The 15940-nt window shown below is 48.1% G+C and overlaps 1 protein-coding gene across 1 annotated transcript in view; it reads right to left on the bottom strand.

The window, feature by feature from the left end:
• The window catches only part of SGPP2 (sphingosine-1-phosphate phosphatase 2), a 96967-nt gene extending 91607 nt beyond the window's left edge, over positions 1-5360 (bottom strand). The window contains exon 1 of the mRNA XM_036255057.1: positions 5142-5360. Coding sequence (XP_036110950.1) covers positions 5142-5360 — 219 coding nt within the window. The remainder of the gene's footprint in view (positions 1-5141) is intronic.
• Positions 5361-15940: the final 10580 nt, after the last annotated feature.

Raw genomic sequence — 15940 nt, 5'->3', positions numbered from 1 at the left:
TTGGTAGGGATGCAAATCAGTGCAGCCACTATGGAAAACATAGGATCCAGCAGTTCCACTTCTGGGTATTGATCCAAAGAAAAAGAAAATACTAACTTGAAAAGATATAAGCAGCCCCATGTACACTGCAGCGTTATTTACAATAGCCAAGACATGGAAACAACCCAAATGCCCAGTGATGGATAATAGATAAGGAAAATGTGCCCCCGCACATACATACATACAATGGAATATTATTCAGCCATTAAAAAGAAGGAAAACTTGCCATGTGCAACAACCCTGGTGATAAGTCTTAAGGGGACTGTGCTAAGTGACATATGTCAGACTGAGAAAGACAAATACTATATAATTTTACTTACTGGTAGAAAATAGAAACGGAACTCAGATACAGAAAGCAGATCAGTGGTTGGCAGGGGTGGGATGAAATGGGTGAAGATGATCAAAAGTTACCAACTTCCAGTTATAAAATAAATGTCTGCCTTGGCCAGTTTTTCTCTCGGACCAAAGAGTTGTGGGTTCAATTCCAATCAAGAGCAATTTAGTCCCCGGCCCTGACCAGGGCCATGCGGGAGGCAACCAGTCGATGTGTCTCTCTAGCATTAATGTTTCTCCCCCACCCCAATCTGAAGATAGACAAATATCTTCAGGTGAGGATTTAAAAATACATAAATAAGTCATGAGGATGTAATTAATATACAGCATGGTGACTGTAGTCAACAATACTGTATTGTATATGTGAAAGTTGCTAAAAGGATAGATCTAGAAATTCTCATCGCAAGAAAAACACTGCAACTGTATGGTAATTTAAAGACAATCAAGATAGCCCAGCCACTGTGGCTCAGTGATTGAGCATCAGCTCATGCATCAAGAGGTCGCCAGTTCGATTCCCAGTCAGGGCGGATGCCCAGGTTGTGGGCCAAATCCTCAGTGGGGGCATGCAGGAGGCAGCCAATAGTATCTCTCTCTCCAAAATCAATAAATAAATTTAAAAAATGAAATAAAGACAATTAAGATATATAGAATAAAACTTGAACAAAGTTGTTATCTTTAATGCAAAAACTGGAAACAAAGGCCCAGCAATAGGCCAACTAAATTTTGGTATATGCATGCTATGGATAACATGTGGTCATTAAAGATCAGGTTTAATATTTACTGACTGATTTTCTTTGGTAGTGGTACAATGGGCATATAAATCTAATTTTTTTCTTTGCCTTTTTCCAAATTTACTAGTCAGAAAAAAACCTGTAACTAAAAAAAAAAAAAAAAAAAGATCAAATATACCTTTTCCAAATGGCTTATTTTACCATTTTGAATCTGAATATTCATCTATAGATAATCCAAAATTGAAGTTTGACCTGTTGACCGTTTTAGTTATAATCAAGCCAAATGCCACAGCTGGCACGGTCGCTGCCTCCAGCCATCACTACCCTCGTCCTGAGCACACTACGGGTGGTGGCTCCCAGGACAAGAGAATTCAGAGCTCCCACCTGTTTGACAGCTTTCCTGGGCCCCACTTCCGACCTGGGTCCTGGACATCGTATTTTTGTTTTGTTTTTAAAGCTCCTCTAACTCTCTATAATTTATAGCTACGGTTGGAAATCCATGGTTCCAGTCCATCTGCTCATTTTCATATGGGACAACTGAGGCCCAGAAGAGTTCAAAACAACATGGGGGCAGGGATCTCTGGCTTCCTGCGATGCCCTTTGCACTTTAGCAAGCCAATACAATCCAGGGTAGGGCTTCATAGACTGACAGCTTGGAGGGCCCCAAATGTTTCAAGCAGGAAAGAGGAGAGCAAAGACTTCGAAAAACAACCCATCTTTGATCCCCTCCCCAACTCAACTTGAGAACCATGTCTCAGCAAATAGTTATCAAAGAGTATTTATTGAGCACAGCGTAATTTGGAAAGTTTATTTCTGGTTTAACAGAATAATGGGAAAAGGCACTGCAAAGGCTAACTTAATGCAACTGTGTTGAGTAAGCAAAAAGGATGAAAATCAAAATACCATTATATCCAAGGCTGGCTCTGCCCCAGAACAAATAAACACAATTCTAATTGGGCCACTGCCCGCCTAGCTCGGCCCCAGGCTCCCTGTCTCTTGCTCTTAGCTACTGCCAAGAATGTCTTCCTATAGTTACCCTTGCAAACCAGTTACACTTGCACACCGACAGCAATTTCTCTTTCTACCCAGTCTTCACTCTGCTCCCAACCAAGCCCAACACTTCACATCTTCTCAAGGAGACAGAGTAAGGGAAGCCTTCAGACTGTTCTCTGGACGGTGCACGGTAGAAGAAGATTAAACTTGAGAGTCAAAAGATTTGGCTGTGCGGATATTTGGCAAGTCCTCAACAGAGGATTTAACTCTTCAGGACTCAGAACTCTGTGACATTCATGAGCACTGGGGCATATCTAAAGTCCAGTCTGACTCATTCAGTGACAGCTTCTTGCAGCCCAGCCCAGCCCCGGCTGGTAAAACATGTAGTCTTTAAGCTAGCAGAGTGTGGCGTTAAGAGAATTTGTAAAGAAAAGTCCTTACTCCATCACTTCCATACTTGTCCTGTTTTAAGAATTAAATATAGAAGATGTGGGGGGTAATAAAATTAGATTTGTTACAATCAAAAGTCACTCAAATGAAGAAAACTTCTCTATTGTTTGAAGGGTCTTACATCAACATCCTCATGCTGCCTGACTTCTAGGCTATGTGGAAAATATTGATTTCAATATTTACTCTAAAATTTTTAAAAATCTTCAATTTTTTTGTCTTGGAATTTTAGCCTTCTCTTCCTTTTTTTCTGCTCCATAGTGACCACAGTCATGCATTAGATGCAAAGGGGAAAACCCTACCATTTGGCTCATGGAAGGCTCAGGCTCTCTGAGCAGCAAGAAGACACTTCTCTGCAAGAAATCCTTATCTTGCTTTTAAATGGCTGACTTTATATTGCAATCTGCACTCATTGACTCACAAAATCCACTGAGCTCCCATGTGTCAGGCCACGGGGGTGGGCGTGGGAGGGGAAATTAATGAGCACACCAGACAAGTTTCCCAAATTCTTAGACCTCACTATCCATGCAGGAGACTGGCAATAATCAGATCTCCACACAAAGGTGTAGTTAGTGTGATGAATGCTGTAATGAAGACACACAAGAAGCAAGGAGAACCTGTAGAAGTGGGGTGAGGCTGGAAGGTGAGCGAAGGTGTCTCTTGAGGAACTGACCATGAAAACTGAAAAATGAGTGGAGGTTATTTAGAGAAAGGACCAGCCACTCAGGTAGGCCCCAGGCCGAAGGCCAAGGAGAAGGATACCTGTTGGAGAAAAGTTTCTTCAACTGTTCCATTAGACTCCTCTCAAGTTTCTGGGACAGTTGTGTAATCATTTTCTTCTGGGAACTCCACCTGTATTTGCAAATTAATCATCCCAAGTCACTTCAAACCAACCCACCTTTGAATATATTCACGAACCTCTCATTTATCAAATGTTCTCTCGTTTTTGTTTTTGTTTTTCTCACCATCACACATCACTAGTGATTTCTTATCCTCGATTTTCAGCCCATTCTTACTTCCTCCTGTTCTATAGGGAGTTATGTGTTGGATGGGAAGTGGGAATCTCCTTGCATTTGGTCCAGTGAAGGACCACGCTCTTCAAGCAACAAGGAGACACTGGTCTCTGCAAGAAATCTGTTGATCACGCTTTTAACGGGCAAGAGGACCCTTTCCCAGAATACATCACCAGGGGTGATGTTTAAAACTGTGTGAAAAGCACCAGTGGAAAAATGCACTCTCCTTCAGCTTTCTGAATAAGGGACAGGCTTGAGGAGAGAGAGCCAGAGAAAGCAGCCTGGGCATCTGTGGATGTAAACTGTGCGCACAGAAAATGCCCCACCACATTTCAGGAATGAGAATTGTCCTTAGAAAAAATAAAAGAAGAAAACAAAATTATAGAGGATTCGTCTAGAATGAAACACCCACCCCCAACCCCACCATCTCAAATTCTGTAATTCAATGTCCACAATAGTCCACTCCACATAGAAGCTAGGTTCTTCATAGCCCCCAGTTACTAGAAATATGTTACCCTCCTGTTACCAAAACTTCTAGGAAGAAAAAAATGTGGCTTCCTCCACTCTTTCCCCACACAAAGGGGAGCTGGGATTGTTCATACAATGCTTCTGTCCTCTGTGCACACTTTTCACCTCCCCCAGGAGAAGAGCTTCCCAGGAAGGACGTGCCCAGGGCATCACTGCAGCAGACAGCCCTCCCTCCCAGGGGCAGCCCTGGCACGTTCGCTTCTGCAGCCGGTCTGGCCCCTCCCGCCTAGAGTTCCTGTGCACTGCGACAACACACGACAACACACGCAGGCTGCCCAAGCCGCAGTGGGTTGTGTAACCACACTCTGAACACCTAGAGGGGAGTGTGGTGAGCTTCCCCACTGACAGCATCTGTTAAAAGTCACCGTGCCAGTTAACGCAAGACCCCGCAGGCAGGAGGGCCCCGACTCTGTTAGGTCCTCATCACTCGCGGTGTGTGCGGTGGCGGGGGTGGGGTGGGGGTGAGGTGGGGGATGGGAGGATGGGGGTGTAACTCTCCCGGAGCAATATTTAAATCCGAAGTTCTGTCCTCAGAGCTGGCAATGCGGGAAGGTGAAGACACGCTGCGCTCCCGTTAAAACCTGGCGTGGGCCAGGAAGGGGGGACGCGCGGAACTCCCGAATCCGGGGGGAGTTCTCAGTAGTTCTCCCCGGGGAAGCCTCTCGTGAAAATGCCAAGGACGTCTCCTCTCCGTTTTTCAATTATGTAACTTACACACTTGGGAGAACACGCATGAGCGTAAATCGAACTTCTTAGGAAGGCAGACGGTCCCTAAACAGGCAGCATCTGCAGCCCCGGGAGCATCTGAAGTCCGAACAGACCTGGCTGCCACCTGGCAGCGTCAGAGGGCGGCATCCAGGGGACGGGCCGCGCCAGCCCTCCTCCCGCCGCGCACGGCGCCAGGAGCCGGCTGGCTGCCGGGGATGGCGCCCTCTCCGCCGGCAGGACCGACTCGCGCCCCTCCCCACGTCGCGAAGTCGCTTGGACCACAGGTCCGCAGGCTTCGGAGCGGACCGCCCCTTCCCCCCACACCCACCTACGCTCGGCCGGCGGTTACCTGCGGGGCCGGGACTCTGCGCGGCCGATTGGCCGGTCCCCCGCCGCCCTTGCCGTTGGCCGTGGGGTGATGACCCACCCCGGGCGCCCGCGCCGCGCCCTCCACGGGGCTCGCGTCGTCCTCTCGGGCACCTTCATCAGGCGCCGGGAAGAGCCCGCAGCGGCGCTGGAAGCGGGCGACGAGCTGGGAATCCTGCAGGCTCCGCAGCAGCTCGGCCATGGTGCGCCCGGGCCGCCGCTGCCACCGCCTCACAGGGCCCTCTGCTCGCAGTCCCCACCCTGGCACCAGCCGGCCCAGATCTCCGGGCGGATGGCGGGCGGGGCCCGGGGCGCCCGCCAACAGGTGCGCCGCTCGGGTCCTAGAGCCCGCCTCCGCGCGCGCCAGCCCAGGTGTCCGCCTCCACCCTGCGCGGGGCACGTCCGCCGCCTTCACCTCCCCGCGGGCTCGGCGCTCCGCGAGTGCGCCAGCTCGGGACTGGGCGGAGGATCGCAGGTTTCTTAACAGCCCCTCTTCCCACGCCGCGCCTCCGCCCCTCCAGCCTGGCCGGACGTGCCGCCTAGTGGGAGCGCCGGGCACGTGTGGACCTACGAGAGTCCATCCTGCAGCGGCAGGCGGGTCCCTTAGTGACCTTCCTTTCACTCTAGAGCCCAAGGAGGGGTAGGATTCCCCCACCCAGCCCTCTACTCTTGCCTTGGGGCACTTCCTCCAGGGAAAACCACCAAGTTCGCCCCATACGCTGCGTGATGCAACATCTCGTCAAAGGCCCGAACTTCCTCGACCTTGCTCAAGAGCCGAGGAGGTTCAAAGTGGACCTGAGTCATCCTCCGCGTCCCTGACCCTGCCCTTTGATTTGGTAACCGGGGAAACACTTTTAGCCGCCTAGGTAGAAAACGCGATTCTTTCTGGGTCTTCTGCTTTGAGAAAGATGACGCTTGCCCCGCTGCCCCCCATCCCCCGCTCTGCCTCTATTTACACAATGTGGGGACCACGGAGGAAGATCGTTCGGGACCTTTAGACCTAAAGAGAACAAGTTGCCCAAGGACTGAGTGTGGGATTTGACATCTTACTGCACCTCCACCTGCTTTAGGGATCTATGCGCAACAGCGGAAGAAACCACCTTGGGGGCGAAGTTGGTTTTCCCCCCTACCTCCTGAATCTACTGCCTGGGGCGCTGAGATCCCGTGTAAGGGCCTCTGGGCCTTCTCACAACCAGTGAAAAGCAGCAAATTGGGCCCAGCCGATCAGCCACAACTAAAGTGCAGTTCAATCCTTCTGGCTTCCCTTTGGGGCATGGGCCGCTGCGCCTTTCCAGGTAACCTGTCCAAAGCCTACTAAGCATTTGGTTACACAAATGACTGTCAAACACCTGCCACTACCTTGTTTATTCGGTTGTGCTTTTGGTCCAGGAAGTCTCTGAGTTGTGGCTTTCAAGGATTTGGTCTCCCTCCTCCTTAGTTTCCGCTCTCCTTCCCCAAACTGTCTGGAGAGCCAAAGCAAGGTGGCCGAGAGAGCTAGGAAACTTAGGAGATACCATTTTCTATTTAATTTACAGAAGACACACAGAGCTGCTGTCACAATCCAGCTGTGTCACACACAGGTGTCCAGTCCTGGAAACATAAGGCTCCTCTCTGCATCGTTCCTGTCCTTTGCCGCCACTGGGACCAAACCCTTTGGTTTCGTTTTAAAAGCTGGACTTGGAGTAAGTCAGGACCTGTTGTTCCTTATCTGTGTTAAAGAAACATGTTCTGCCCTGGTCGGTTTGGCTCAGCAGTTAGACCGTCGGCCTGCGGTCCAGAGAGACCCGGGTTCAGTTCCTGCTAAGGGCACGTACCTTGGTTGCAGTTTGTCCCCGGCCCTGGTTGGGTCGTGTGGGTGGCAGCCACTCTATGTGTCCCTTTCACGTGGACGTTTCTCTCTCTCTCTCCCTCCCTCTCTATCTGAACAAAAAATGGAAAACTGTCCTCGGGTGAGGATAAAAAAAAAATAAATAAAGTGTATTTATAAAAACAAAACAAAACCAAAAAAACAAAAACAAAAAAACACCAAACATTTTCTCCCACGAAGACACTTGAATAGTGTGTCTCCCAAATTTGATCTCAAATTTTCCTTAGGAAAAGGAGGCAAAGCAAAACATGGTACATGCAGCATAAGGCCAAAGAATTGTGCTATTCAGACTACGCATTTTATTCCCTTGGAGAGTTGGCACACCTAGCTTCCAGTGACTGCTGCCTCAGTTTCTTCCTGGGATAAAACAATAATCCTCACTTTTATTTTTCTTATAAGGGTGTTGTGTGTCGAGGTTCTTGGCTCATGGCAGTATCACTCCAATCTCTTCCTCTGCTGTCACATGGTCTCCCTGTGTAACTCTCTGTGTCCAAATCTTCCTCTTCTTATAAGGACACCAGTCGTTGGACTAGGGTACACTCTAATCCAGTATGACCTCATCTTTAGCATCTGCAAAAATGTTACTTCCAAATAAGGCCACATTCACGAGTTCTGGGTGGACATGAGTTTTGGAGGAACACGATTCAACCCAGTGCAAATACTTCCTCTGTGCTTCAGGTATGTGCTCAATACTTTCATACTATGACCAGTTAAATCTCCTCCCAGGAGCCCTATGAAGTAGTCACTCATAGTCCGTGTATTTGACAGTATGTACACGGTTCTAGGCCAGGGGATACACCAGTTAAAATAACAGAGCTCCTTACGTATGGAACTGATCCTTTAGTACGAGAGACAGATAATAGGAAATCAAATAATATGTACTCGTAGGGAGTGGTAAGTGCTCTGGAGAGAGGAGCATGGTGGGTGGTGTAGGGGATGACATATGTAGGTAACAAGTTACTCCGAAAAGGGGCTATTTGTGCAGAGACCTCAAAGAAAAGAAGGAGCTTACCTCACCGAGATCAGGAGAAAGAGCATTCCAGACAGAGAAAACTGCAGTTGCAGAGGCCTTGAGCCAGGCCCAAGGTCAGCATGTTGGAGGAACCACTGGGAGGCCAGAATGGCTAGAGAGATTGAGAGCAGGGGTTGACTTGCGAGAGGTGGGCAGAGGCTAGATTAAGAAGGGCCAACAGGCTGTCATAGAAAGAAATACTCCCATTTTACAGATGAGAAAATTAAAGCTGAAAGATAGGAAACTTGCCCGATGCCACACTATAGCTAGTAGCAGGACGATTTAACCGAGGTCGATCTGACTCCAACACTTGTTCTCTTTATCCCTAAAATACATTCTATTCCCAGAATTTATCTTTACTCCTGACTTTTGTATTGAAAATTATTCCCAGTGTGTAGTGAGTACTCAATAAATACTGAGTTAGTGCATGTTGTTATCTAGACTAAGTAAAATCTTACATTTATAAATATTCTTCGAGTTAACAACTCATTTTAAAATTGTTGCACATAGCCCTGGCCGGTGTGGTTCAGTTGGTTGGGTGGCATCCCATGCACTGAAAGGTCACTGGTTCGATTCCCAGTCAGGGCACATGCCCAGGTTGTGGGCTGATCCCCAGTGGGGGGTGTGCAGGAGGCAGCCAATCCATGTTTCGTGCTCACATTGATGTTTCTCTCTCTCTCTCCCTCTCCCTTCCTCTCTCTCTAAAAGATCAATAAAAATATATTTTTTTAAATTGTTGCCCTGGCCAGTGTGGCTCAGTTGGTGGCTCAGTTGGTTGGAGCATTGTCCTGTGCACTGAAGGGTCCAGGTTTGAGTCCTGGTCAGCACACATACACAGGCTCAGGTTAGAGGCAACTGGTGGATGTTTCTCTCACATTGCTATTTCTTCCTCTCCCTCTCCCTTCTTCTCTCTCTAAATCAATAAAAAACACACACATATTCTTGGGTGAGGATTAAAAAAAAATGTTGCATGTAGATTCTACAACCCTGGGAAACAAGTAGTTATATATCCATTTTCTAAAGGAGAAAAACGAAGACTGAGATGTGAGGCAATTTTTCCCAAAGTTACAAAATGTGCTGGATACTTTGTGCAAGGTGTGCCATCTCACACTGCTCTTGTGGGAGAATTTCCTTCCTCCTCTGCCCACTGTCTACCCCTGGGACAGTGCAGGACGGGAGAGGAGACTGGCAGCCATGCTTGAGCCCCCTGGCCAAGGCTAACTGGCCCTGGGCTGGACACCTGACCAAATTCAAACTCATCCAATGCTTTCTCTTTGGGAATTTGGATTCAAAGACCCCAGTCAGTATCTGTTAAACGAAAGAGAAGAAAATCCTAAAACTGGAGCCCACACTGTGGTGCAGCCAGTTCTTCCATATGAAGAAGACATACATCAGACATACAGAGCCGTCAGGCAAGGCGAGCGAATGGCCCCGGAGTCACTACGAGGTTCTTCCGCCCCAGGTTACCCCGAATCCTTGATAGCAATTCCTTACTTCTGTTAATTGTGGCCTAACAAGGGCTAACTCAGACGGCCAGGAGTTGGCAGAACATGGAAACGGAGGCTCTAGAATTGAAACCTGAGCAGCTTCCCACCTTTCTGTTGCTGTCACGGGATCACCAAAGAAAGGGGGCGAGAGAAACATCCATGGGCTGCCTCCTGCACGCCCCCTACTGGGGATCAAGCCTGCAACCCGGGCATGCGCCCTGACTGGGAATCAAACTAGGACCTCTCAGTCCAGGGGATGATGCTCAATCCACTGAGCCACACCAGCTGGGGGAGATGCCAGTTTTTAAGATATTTACATAAAAGAGATCATTGTGAGTAAGTATACCAAGAGATAACGTGGGCCACCCGGTAATAGCTGTTTTCCTCGCACAGTTAACAGACCTCTGCCAAACTCATTCGGTAGACAGTAACGGTTTTTAAAACAGGTGCGGAGCCTAGAGGCTTTGAGCTTCCAGTTCGGCCATCCAGTAAGTCATCTTGTTGTGGTGAGAAGGGCCATGGGCAGTGCAGGGCTCAGTGTGGGCAGGTGCAAAACCCATCAGGTCTCAGGGTCCCTCCCTTTCGAGGGCAGGGGACCAACGTTCCTTTCAGCTGTAAAGCATCTGTGACAATGACTACTGTCCGAAACAGGCCCACGACCAATCTGTAACCCGCTTGAGCCCACTCTACACAAAAGCCCTGACCATCCCTCCTGCCCATGCGGGTTCTCAGGATCAGCTACACCGGGGCTTCGGCCATCAGCATTCCTGAAGGCCAGAGGTGCCCTGGACACTGTGTGCAGACACAAGTCAGAGCCATCGACATACTGGGACCGACAGGTAGAACACAGGCCTCCGGGGCTGCCCACACCTTGATCTTAGAAGTGGAATTAATTACTGCCCTGGCCCGTTTGGCTCAGCGGTTAGAGCGTCAGCCTGCGGTCCAGAGAGAACCGGGTTCGGTTCCCACTAAGGGCATGTACCTCGGTTGCAGTTTGTCCCCGGCCCTGGTTGGGTCGTGTGGGTGGCAACCACTAGATGTGTCCCTTTCACATCGATGTTTCCCCCTCTCTCTCTCCCTCCCACTCTATCTGAAAAAAAAAATGTCCTCGGATGAGGATTAAAAAAAAAAAAAAGAATTAATTACCAACCTTTAAATATCAGACAACATTACTACATAAAATACAGATTTCTAGCCTTTCTTAAAAAACTGGGAGCTTTGATATCATTAGGCCAAGATTCTCGGTGGAAACAGCCGAGCTGAATATCTGCTGCTCTCTCTAGACAGGACATCATTCTGAGTTTTCCCCAGCTCCCCCTACTCTGTTATTTTACATCCTCCCTCCACTGCACATTTTTTCGCCAGCTTGGCCTCTGAAACATTTGGATTTACATTCACTGCATTTAAAATAAAAAAGGCCTCCTGACTGGTGTGGCTCAGTGGCTGAGTGTCAGCCCAAGCACCAAGAGGTCGCTGGTCCGGTTCCTGGTCAGGGCACATGCCCAGGTTGTGGGCCCGATCCCCAGAGGGGGCATGCAGGAGGCGGCCAGTCGATGTTCTCACTTATCAATGTTTCTATCTCTCTCTCCCTCTCCCTTCCTCTCTCTCTAAGAAAAAAGAAAGAAAGAAAGAAAGAAAGAAAGAAAGAAAGAAAGAAAGAAAGAAAGAAAGAAAGAAAGACCAATGCTGGTCAGTGGCAATACTGTCCCGTCTCCCAGCGTCAGATATGAGAAGAAATCGTGGTCTCTCACCTTATGGAACTAGCTTGCAGGGGAGGAGAGAGCACAGCCATCTATATCAGCAGATCTGGTCCCAAGTGTGGTCTCCCAATCTTCTTCCTTAGTGTGGTTCGTGACCGTCAGTAAGTAAATGATCCTGTATTTGAATCTCCTTGACTACGTTTAATCTCACCCGTCTTGGTGTTGGCAGCAGCCTCTCAGGGACGTGTTTGCACATTGGCAATATGTCGTCTGGCCTGCATGACAAATACGAACTTGTGCAGGAGAAGACTGAACAGAATGCTGGTTTGTAATTTTGCTCACGGTGCATTGTCATTGCTCACAACCGTCTTCATGGCTAACAGTGCCCTTCCCCTGACCGCTAACGCCGGTGGGCGGACGATCTGGCCGTGTGGTTTCAGAGTCAGCCTCAAACCCAGGTCTCTCGGTCCTTGAGCAATTCTCTTCTCTGTGCCCAAGTTTAACCACCGGTGAAATTAGGATAATATCATTCTCTACCCCACTTTTTGAAAGGCCGTTTCATGGAGTCAACGAGGTGCTTGTATTTCTCTGACTTTAACTAGAATAAAATTTTCTGCAGATCCCCCCCATTTTTTTCCATATCTGCATCATCGTTGACATAGCTGAATCAACATCATCTGGCTAATTCACTCGCGGGCGAGACTGAACAACAACTTTGTTTGCATACCGTAAATCTCAGCTTAATGCTAACATTGTGGTCAGGGAGCAGTGGAGAGCAACCTTCTTGATGGCCAGCTGAAGTGATAACAGGAGGCAAACGGGAGAATGAAACACGCTTTGACTTCTGAACTGTGTGCGTTACCTCTAAGCTCTGGAGTTGTAAATACTACAGCTTTTACAATGTGTTGTTTTTTTTTTCAGTGTTGGTATTATGCCCCATTAAAATATCAGTGTGTTACTTGGTTAATAAATACTTGTGGAGCCTTATAAACCCACATTCCAGTCATGAACCGAGTTTATTAACCATGGTAAATACTGTTTGTGTAAGTGAGGTCATGGGTATCGGTGGATTTGCTAAACACTAGAAAGAATGCAGGAGACTTCTGTTGGTGACGCTGCAGATTACTTTCACACGAGTGAGCTTTCAATGCGTAAGAGCCTGGGAACTTGTCCGCTTGCTTCAGTGAAAGCAGAGTCTTCCCCCTGGCCTGGCTCACCGTGTCAGCTTCTTCTGTGCTGGCTCAGCCTTCACTTCGGTGCTCTGTGGCAGGACCGGCACAGCTGAACCTGGCGCGAGGTCATGGACCGAGGCATCGTGAGTATCACCCAAACTTAGGGACTTCCAGGAGAAAGTGACTGTGCCTCGGGATCAAAGTGCGGGGTTCCTGGAATGATGGACACTTCAGGGAGTCATCGGGCAGGGACCCTGTGCCACCTGCTAGATCCATCACAGAGTCCAGGGAGGCCTTTGCTGTGTGGGAAGGAGGACAATTTTTGTTGTTGTTTTTATTCAGATGAACAGAATTTTCCCTTATAGACTAGATTATTTTCTCTGATATTTTTTAAATTTATTTTTTCTTTACTGACTTTAGAGAGAGAGGAAAGGAAGAAAAAGAGAGAGATAGAAACATCGATGAGAGAGAGAGAACATCGATTGGCCGCCTCCTGCATGCCCCACACTGGGGATTGGGCCCACAACCTGGGCATGTGCCCTGACCGGGAATTGGTCTGGCGACCTCTGAGAGCATGGGTTGACAGTCAGCCACTCAGCCACACTGGCCGGGCTTTTGCTCTGATTTTTTTTTTTATCCTCACCCGAGGACATTTTTCCATTTTTTTGTTCAGGTAGAGTGGGAGGGAGAGAGAGGAAGAGAGAGAGAGAGAGAGAAACATCAATGTGAAAGGGACACATCGAGTGGCTGCCACCCGCACAACCAACCAGGGCCAGGGACAAACTGCAACCAAGGTACGCGCCCGTAGCAGAAACCGAACCCGGGTCTCTCGGGACCGCAGGCCGATGCTCTAACCGCTGAGCCAAACCGGCCAGGGCTTTTTCTCTGATTTTTAAAAATAATAATTCTAAGCTTCCCCTTTATCGCAGGGGCCAGCGGCCTACAGACTGCATTTCCCAGCTCACTCTGCCTGGCAGAGATCCAGGTCACCTTCCTCCCACGAGAGATGCTGGTGTGGATGAAACTGAGAGCAGAGCAGAAGCCCCTGCAGCCTGATGCCTGTCACGGGTGCTCTGCAGAGGACAGAGATACGGTCTGGCCAGCAGCTTCTGGGCAGCTTGTGTGACTCACCCCCTTCCAGCATCTCGTAGTCCTAACTAGGAGCCCCATTCTTTTCAGTGGGTAATGAGCTTCTGATCTCTGTTCTTTCAGATAATACTGGGACCAGGGTTCTCCACAGAAACACTAGAAAGAATGCAGGAGACTTCTGTTGGTGACGTTGCAGATTACTTTCACACGAGTGAGCTTTCAATGCGTAAGAGCAATGGCAGGCTATACCTCTACGTCTATATCCGCATATGTGTCTCCTGGAGGTGTTCGAAAGCCATATCTCTCACGAGGTTTATTATAGGCATTGTCTTGAATGATTACGGAGGCTGGCAAGTTCCAAGACCTACAGGGTGAGTCAGCAAACTGGCTCAATGGCCCGAGTTCAATGGCCTCACACCCAGGAGAGCAGATGGTATAAGTCGTCACTTCATAAACATTTTCTCTAATAATCACAGCACCTGGAAAGTTTGGAAACGTTTCTCCTACCCTATTTGACAGCTGAGAAAACGGAGTTTTGGAAAGGTTAAGGCACTTGCTATACAATAAAACTTTAATCCATTATTAACTAGCATTGTCAACTCACTAGTGGTCTATTTAACAATCATGTACTTTAGGAAAAAGAATAGCTTTTTTTCCCCATTAAACTGCAATGTGGGAGAAGTCCCATTTAATCTCTTACCCAGAAGTTAGCTATGAAATTATTGGAAAGACCAACATTTTGTGCTGGGCTGCTAAATAACTTTTAGCACAGAGGGAGGAAGGCAGGATTGAACCGTTCTGAAGGAAGATCGGGTTGGATGGTCTGCTCACCTCTCTAGCAGGTTTCCAGCTCCCTCCAGGATGTAGGGCTCTGCTCATTCAGTGATTCTGCTCCTGGTCTAAAAATGACATTTCCCAAGTAGGCATCAACTCATTCTCCCAGTGTTGCTCAAAAGCCATTTTAACGCCACGATCTACAAAAACCACAGAATGCGATTCTGACTCCTTATTGGCCAGAGCAAATAAAGAAAAGAAAAAAACAGGCCCAGCTGGTGTGGCTCAGTGGATTGAGGTTCGTCCCATGAACTGAGAGGCCCCGGTTCAATTCCCAGCAGGGCATATGCCCAGTTGCAGGCTCGATTCCCAGTAGGGGGCGTGCAGGAGGCAGCTGATGGATGTGTCTCTCACATCGATGTTTCTATCTCTCTCTAAAAAAATCAATAAAAACATATTTAAAAACAAAACAAAAACCATGAATTGTACTCTTTAAACGAATAAACCTTATAGCATATAAAGTATGTTTTAATAGAGATATTTCTTTGAAAACTTTAAAAAGAGAGAGCGAATCACAGAGACACCAGCCCAGAGTCCTGATTATCATTTAGCTGCTGAACCAGTGTACCTACAAACAGCTTGTTTGTGGGGGAATAAATAATCCTGGCTTTAAAACCCACTATTAGTCAGGTTTTCTGTGTCTTGCAGTCAAAAGTATTCTTAACTATCACTCCTCAATTTTTCACTCAGCTAGCACACTGTGTGGCAGGCATTGTGCCAGCTACTAGAGCAACAGAAGGGCCAGCCTTCACGCATGCTCACTAAATGCCCGGAGACATACACTTTGTCCTCAAAGCCCCCTAGCAGCCCTGGAAGGAATGACCTCTCTGTTCCAGGCACACACAGTCTAGGAACTTTCTCTGCAGCGGCCTCTGGACCTTGTAATCCTCAAATGCAAAGTCCTGGCTTCACCCTGGACTTGATCAATAAAAAGATCCACTGGGGATAAATCATTGTCTAATACTCTTCAGTGGTGGCCCATAAACACATCTGTGCCTGATGAAACTCTCAACATAAACCTGAAATCGCTGAAATACACAAAGGTGAACAGAGGAGCAAAGACACCGCCATGGTATTGTGGTAGGAAAGACAGGGAGTTAAAAGCCACGTGTGAGGCCCAGTCTCCGCCCACAAGGAGGTGCGGTGTGCAGAATTCTGAGAGTCTTCGATTCCTGGTCCCTGAGGTACGCCCACCTTCTCCCAGTTACAGTCATTCGGAGCTCAATAACGAGGTACATCCTAAGACATGCACTGCGGGCCACTGGGTCGCCGTGTGAACTTCATACAGTGCACTCACTCAAACCCAGATGGCATGGCCTGCCACATCCCAGGCCGCCTGGTACAGCCTATTGCTCCTGGGCTACAAGCCTGCACAGCATGTTATGTACAACGCAAAATGAGATTTAATCAAGCACAAGAGAAAATGAGGCAATCGAGCTTCGTGGTAAGTGGGAGATGGATGAGGCTGTGGCCAACCTAACACGGCTGCTGTTTTAGAGCAAACGTTTTTTTGTAAGAAGAAAGGGCACACTCTAAGTAAGATAACAAGCATAGTATAATAGTACATAAACTAGTAAAAGAGTTGTTTGTTATCATTACCAAGCATTGTGTTCTGTATATA

The sequence above is a fragment of the Molossus molossus genome, unplaced genomic scaffold (assembly GCF_014108415.1).
Source record: "Molossus molossus isolate mMolMol1 unplaced genomic scaffold, mMolMol1.p scaffold_m16_p_11, whole genome shotgun sequence".
Classification (NCBI taxonomy): domain Eukaryota; kingdom Metazoa; phylum Chordata; class Mammalia; order Chiroptera; family Molossidae; genus Molossus; species Molossus molossus.
Note: the sequence above shows the minus strand (reverse complement) of the source record. Positions and strands in the feature narration are given on the sequence as shown.